Below are 7,136 nucleotides of genomic sequence, written 5' to 3'. Positions count from 1 at the left end.
ACCAAAATGAAGTGGAATATGATATTATGGATTCTTGTCTAATATTATATAACAGGATTGTTGAGAATGAGAGACATGCTTACTCAGAAAACTTTCCAGTAGAGGAATTTTCTCAACCCATAGTTTCTAATGGCATACAACATGGGCTTGCTCCGGATTTTATTGCTTATGTCGCAAAAGATTTACAAATCCGTCATAAAAACATACATGTTATCATCGTAAAAGGTTTTCATCAACAACATGCATTGATTTCTTTTCTTTCAATTATTCTTTTCCCCCTTTATCTATAATAACAAAACGGATTTTTTCAATGTAAAAAATAAAAATTCCAACGGCTTTTGCTACTATAACCTTCCCAACCACGATTTTTTTGAGCCGTTTCATCTCGAAATAAGAAACTTTATTGATATTAGGTCTCAAACACAAACAAAAATAGAATAAATAAAAAAAAGCAGTAAATAGAAATAGATAAATAGTGGGTTCCATCGTTTTTATGGTTACTTCTTAAACCGTGAGGTCTTCTCTATACACCTGAACCCCCCTCCTGCATTTAATCATTTAATCAATTCTATTGTTAATGTGTACAGTTCACATTCTTTTGCTCTACCCATGAATTATCAAGTAATAGGTCTTTCACAAGAAGATCTATCTATCATAGTAATGGTATTTAATTATGACGATTAGCTAATTCGTTGACCCTGTTAGTTCGCTCTTGCAATAGTAGGGGCATAAACTTTCAGCCTTTTAACTTTTAATTTAATAGATTTTTCCTGCTTAATGGATAATCATTTGTTACCAATGGGAAATTCTTTCATGTTTAGTCTCTAAATTTAACATCCAAATTTTAGAGGATAAATTTCATCGCAACTCTTTAACTTAAGTGTTTTTCACACATTTATACTTCAACTTCATTTTATTATCTTGAAATTTGTGATGAACTAACATCATAACTAAACCTTCAACCTCAACCAACGATGCCCTGCCATTAATTTCGGTATCACACCTTTAGCCATTAACTTTCTCTTTCTGTTTCTTTCTGCGAGTGATAACAGACTTGTTGTATCCTCTAAGCAAGAGTAACTAGATCTATTTTGAGAAAGAAGAAGAAGGACGTCTCATATCCATTTGTATACCTCTACAAGTTTTTTTATCTTTTTCTTTGTTGGTGATTCCATTTTAATTGAAAATCCATATATCTCATCTTATTTTTATTCCTTATAATTTGCATCTGTTATCTATAATTCTTTCATTTATACATTTTTCGGATTTCGCACAAGTAGAAGCATTTTATCTTGTATGTAGATCACTCGATCTACATGGTTACAGTAAAAACGGCTCTAATCTGATTTTCTAGAATGACTTAAATCATGATGATTGAATTGCAACTGCTTTTTTTATGGATTCGAATTTGTGAGAAGTATGTGACTTATAGTTTTTTTTCCTTTCATGGCTTTTATTGACCTTTGTGGGGATTTTTCCCCTTCATAAATCTTGTACTGATTTTAGCTTGAATTTGTGTGTGATTTTATTTCTCTATATATAAGTTTTCTATACAAAAAATACATTACAACTCATAAATTGTTAACAAAAAGTGATATATATATATAGATGACTCATTTGTTTGTAGGAAAACATTTTATTTTAGAAAATATCGGGTAAACAAAAAAATGTTAAAAAATAAAATATTTTCGGTGTTTCTGGTATTTGTTTATGTCTTCAAAAATTCTCATCATAATTGAAAATGGAAGAAAAATAAAAAAAATTACCGTGAATTATTATCAATCATTAGAAATTTTTTATCATGATTGAAAATGGAAAACTATTATCAATCATTATCACCAATTATCATTTGTGATGACATGATTAGTAAAAACTCATAATATTGATGAATTCTAAAATTTGATGATAATTGCTTTTTATTAAAATTTATGATAAATGACAGAATAGAAAAAAGAAACCTTAAAAAAAATTTAAATCGATATTTTTATATTGAGTAAAGTAAGATTTTTTGTTGATTTACTTTTCTAAAAAAACAAACAATGAAAAAGTTAAGAAAATATTTTTCAGCGTAATATTATCTGGCAAATAAAGAGAACCTCCAATTTACTTCTTTCCCCCTTTTTTTCCCTCTTCTTTTTAAATTTCCAATGACAATTTCTTATCATTCTCTCTCTTAAATTCTTCCCTCCTTAGCTTTTTTCCCCCACTATGCTTTTGTTTTTCATCTCTTAAACTCTCTCATCATCTCTAGCACAATGGCTTTATTCGGCAAATAGCTGTTTTTCCCCCTCTCTGTCTTTGTTTTTCTATCTCTTAAACTCTCTCATCTCCAACACAATGGCCTTGTTCGGCAAATAGCTGATAGCTGATTACATTTTAGATTAGTTGATTTGACTAGCGAATTGTGTGAACTTATTTAGTAAAATTAGCTAATTGTTAATAGCTGTTTGTGTAAAATGATAAATAAGAACATGATAATAAAGCATTTATTTGGGATTAGAGAGTAGTAATTAGAGGTAAAAATGTCCATAAAAAGAGATGGAGTAATAAGCTAATTGAAAAAGCTACTGAACCTTTTCAAAATTAGCTTTTTGGATCAAAACCTCTACAATGGCTCAAACATCTAATTTTACTCCAAAAAACTCTCTACCAAACAAGGCCAATATCTGCCTCCATTGCTAATGATGCAAATTTGCCATAAACAATGACGCTCTAAGTCTATTGTCAGTGCTCCAGCAACCGCGGCGTCGAGTCGATGGTCAAGGCCGCAGCAGGGATATCAGGGATATCTGATATGCAATGTCGATGTTGGTGTCCAACGGGAGGCGGGATTTTGCTCCTTTGGATTGCTATTACGGGATCATGAGGGGAACTGTCTTCGTGCACGTAAGGGAGCGCTTGATATTTCAGTTATCCCGGCCATGGCTGAGGCTCTCGCTATTCGGGAAGCCCTTAGTTGGATTAAGAGTCTAAGACTCTCGCACGTGGAGGTCCAATCAGACTGTCTCAATATGGTTCGGGCAATTCTACATCAGGTCTTTGATCTTTCTTATTTATCAGATGTTGTTCAGGATTGTTGTTTACTTTTACGAGATTTGGACTCTGTTTCAATCTCTTATGTTCGTCGACCAGCGAACCTCGCAGCACATTTGCTTGCAAAGTCTGTTAGTTCTAGCTCTGATCTCGGTGAGTGGGCATGTCCTCCACCGTTTCTTTCCGATGTACTTGCGTTTGATCTAAGTTAATTCATTCATTCTTTCAAAAAAAAAAATTATGTTTTTATGATAATCATTATTTTGATTATTTCATTATTATTCATACTGTTAATCCATATGCAGAAACTGAAATTTCACTGCCAAACTCCTAAATCTCAAATCTTTTATTACTACAGAACCTTTCTTCCGAAAAACTGTTACCTTTTAGCTACAAGTCGTAGTTTAAAATGTTCTTCATCAACTGCATCTTACTTTTTATCAACTCATTTCTGTTTAAATGTACAAATTCAATTACAAAACAAACCTGTTATACAACTAAACTAATATACAATGCGAAACTTTTACACAATTAATAACATTCTCCCATTGACGGATCCAGAGGGGTGCTTATCGTGATATATGGGTGCTAAATTTATATATTCCAGAATGTTTTTACATGAAAAAGAAAAAAATTAAAGCCCCATTCACAATTTCTATAGAATTTTTGGTGTTCTCCGGGGACCAGCGGGTGCTCAAGCCCCCAAAACCCCCAGATCCGTCCCTGTCTTCTACCATATTCTATCAATCTCCAAACCACAAAAAACACTCTTACACACTTCTTTTGCAGAAAGCAGTGATGTAAATTGATCATTATAACCAGAAGTGCAACATTGCCTGCAATTTCAGAATCATCCGAATTAAACATAAAGATTCAGAAGATGAAGAAAATTGCAAAATAAATTAATGTTATTGTAAAGATTAAGCAATACATACCTCTTGTAGAGAATCTAGAGATGGTTCAACTGGAACATTCGATTTCTTCCCTTTCAAACGTTTCATCTCAGACTGCAAAATATTAAGCTGTACACTTATCTCCTTCAATAAATTCAATTCCTCTTCTCCACTTCCAACAATTTCTTGCCTTTTCGCTCTTTCGAGCCTCTCGATTCTTCGACTCAGCTGTTGATATTCAGGCGAATAACTAGTACCTACAGTTCTTGGTTTCCCTGCTTTCCTCTCATTGCTTGCACACAACTTCATCCGGTCTGATTCATGCTTATTAGTCAATTCAGTAGTTTCATCAGTGACTAAATCCGGTTTCATTAGCCTGTTTTCACGTTCCATAATCAATTTTCGGTTCTCCTTCCTCAATGATTCGGAACTCTTTCGTGTCTCAGTACGCGGAACTTCAAATATATCCTGAACACCTGATGAACAAGCAGTATTTGCTGCATCTTGTGCAAAATGTGCAGGTGACCAGGTAATACCTTTCAACAGAGGAGATTTATGTCTACCAGAATCTTTATTATCCGAAAGCTCTTTAATCCGTTCATCTAACTTTTTTATCTGATCCCAATACGAACTCAGGTCTACACTTACACAGCTAGACAATTTCTTCTCAGAATCAGCATTTCCGTGAATTGTATTACCTTCTGCAGCGCCTAGAATCAAATTTTGATCAGATTTTCTTCTTTCAATAGCAAGTTTCATATTATTCGAATCCTTGATTTGAAGTGCAGGGCCAGAGCTGAGTCTCCTGATAGTGCTGCTGTTATTCACACCCTTTTCGCCGAAAAGATTCTCATTTCTCTGCATCAATAGATTCTCCGGAAAATTGACTTCAGAAACACCCAAATCAGTCAAACCCATGCTTAGAAGTCTGTATCGATAAGCCTGGAGTTGAAATTCAAGAGCTGCGATCTCCATTTCTCTCTCGTAGGTTAAATCTTCGAAAACCGCCAGAGCCTCTTCAGCATGACACATTTTTTCCTCTGCCATTCTCTTATACTGACTAGCTTCCATCGTCAACGAAGCCTTTTCTCCTTGCAAGCGCAAAATCATCGATAAAGCTTCGCTAGCTGCTGTAGCTGCCGATTCCCTTTCTTCATCCAATTCAGAGTAAAGCTTCTGTAAAAGTTGCTTCTGTGCATGAAGTGCTTTTTCTAGTTCTGAAATATCAGTTTCAGGCCCCAGACTTCTACTACTTTCTGCCACAGCACAAATGCTTCCATTCAATTCCTGTGCAGAAAAATAATGCATCATTCTGTACCATTCTTCAAAATCCAGTATGAAACTCCTACATTTCATCAGATAAAAAAAAAGGGCGGCCCGGTCGCATTACGCGTCCCCGCTGAGCGAGGGTCCGGGGAGGGGTCCCACCACAAGGGTGTATTGGGGGCAAGCCTTCCCTTGCCAATTTAATTGGCAAGAGGCCGCTCCTACATTTCATCAGATAATCAAATATATTAAGGGAACAGGTCCAAAGTTCCGCCTTCAAAAGTTTTTCGGAAGAGCAACTTAATCCACATCGTTCAGCCCCAAACCTATTGGTAATTACTGACAGAGATTTCGTTTGCAAGTAACTTTTATGTGTATTTATCTGAAAAATGTGAAAATCGGGGCAGAGTTTGTATTTTGCGCGATTTAGATTGCTCTCCCGAAAAGAGAACTTCTACTATACTGCTGGAGCAATAAACCGGAGATGCATACCGTTTCATGGAAGATGATTGTTGTTAAAGTGACATCAATTGATTGCTCCAGGAGTATTGTAGAATTTCTCAACCCGAAAAACCTTAGTTGAAAAGTAATACTTCATCACAATAAATGAAACAACCTAAACAAGATGAAAGATAAATTGAAAAAAAAAAAAAAAAAAATGTGGGCATACATCTAATAAACAGGTAGTTTTTTCAACATTCAAAAGCTTATCGTGGCTGTTGGTGCATCTCTCAAGTTGTGTAGAATCTAGGGTTTGAGCCTCCATTGTCTCCAAAACAAAGGAAGATCTAGAGGAATTGAAAGAATTAAAATTCTTTTTTCCTGAAAATTAAATTCAATAATATAGCTCTCAGCCTCTTCTTCTTCTCCATCTTCTACCCAGAAACCCTCAAATACACAGTAAACCCAAATTGTCAAAATAAAATAAAATAAAAACTGCAAATTAGGATTATTACCTGACAGTGCAGAGAAGAAATTACACCTGGAAAAATGTGGGAAGAAGAAAACATATGAAAAAGTAGAGAAGAAATAAGAAAACGGAAAGAAAAAGAGCAGCTTATAATTACTCACCATTAACGGGCAGAGGAAGGAACAGAGAAAAGAAGAGCAAATAATTGCAATTCTTCTTTATAAAGAAAGTACAACATAAAGAGATCGTAACGGATGGTTCTGTTTCTGTGCTCTTCCTAAAAATTCAGAAAATAAATAAATAAAATATATAATATAGAAATTCAACTGCTGCTTTCCTTGTAAGTGAATCTTGATTTGGCAACGCAAGGAAGATGACAGTTCGTAAACCCTGATTAGAAAATTTGATAAATGGGAATTAGGTCTGTCTGTTCTAAATCTGAGAATTTTGTTCTCAATTCTACCTGGATTTTTTCATTTTTATTATTTAGGTATTAACTATAAAAAAATATCATAATACATACAATGAAGACCAATTTTATGATAAATTTGGTCAATTTTACGGATATTTTGTTTCTAATGTGTTGTCCATTGGTTGTCTATCAATTGATTAAAAAGAAAAAATCTTATCTTTTTTTTTTTGGAATTCAAAATAGATTAGAAGATGAAATATTTTAAGCTCTATAAAATATTTAGATTTTAATTATTTTTGTCTAACACGGATATAATATATAATATTTTTTCACATTTTATTACTGATAAATGAATAATAGGTGCCTTCTATGATTATTTTGTTTTTGACAAAGTACCATTACTTGATGTGTTTTCACCATCATCCATGGATTAGAAAATTAATCTAATGGTGAAAACACACAAAGTAAGGTTTACTTTGTTAAAAACAAAGTAAGCATAGCTTTTACCATGAATAATAATATGATGTATATATATAATATAGATAAAAAAAAAGTATGATTAGGAAGATTGTTCCATTAATGATGATATGAAATTGATCAAATTCGTTAGATAAATTGCTTT

At 33.6% G+C, this 7,136-nt stretch overlaps 1 protein-coding gene across 5 annotated transcripts; it reads right to left on the bottom strand.

The window, feature by feature from the left end:
* Positions 1–3,433: 3,433 nt before the first annotated feature.
* Positions 3,434–6,610, bottom strand: LOC136202866 (uncharacterized). 5 transcript variants are annotated; one of them, XM_065993806.1, is made up of 5 exons: positions 6,264–6,610; positions 6,149–6,174; positions 5,863–5,980; positions 3,969–5,213; positions 3,434–3,869 (listed from the first exon to the last, which is right to left on the bottom strand). In XM_065993806.1, the coding sequence occupies exons 3-5, from the start codon at positions 5,956–5,958 to the stop codon at positions 3,846–3,848; spliced, it is 1,365 nt and encodes a 454-aa protein (XP_065849878.1). In that variant the 5' UTR covers positions 5,959–5,980; positions 6,149–6,174; positions 6,264–6,610; the 3' UTR covers positions 3,434–3,845. The 5 variants fall into 5 exon arrangements, with proteins under 5 accessions (XP_065849878.1, XP_065849876.1, XP_065849877.1 ...); XM_065993804.1 differs by having other exon boundaries at positions 5,863–6,014; positions 6,264–6,609; XM_065993805.1 differs by lacking the exon at positions 6,264–6,610 and having other exon boundaries at positions 5,863–6,014; positions 6,149–6,239.
* Positions 6,611–7,136: the final 526 nt, after the last annotated feature.

This window comes from Euphorbia lathyris, chromosome 8 (assembly GCF_963576675.1).
Source record: "Euphorbia lathyris chromosome 8, ddEupLath1.1, whole genome shotgun sequence".
Classification (NCBI taxonomy): Eukaryota; Viridiplantae; Streptophyta; class Magnoliopsida; order Malpighiales; family Euphorbiaceae; genus Euphorbia; species Euphorbia lathyris.
The sequence above is the reverse complement of the archived record's forward strand: the minus strand, read 5'-3'. Positions and strand labels throughout refer to the sequence as shown.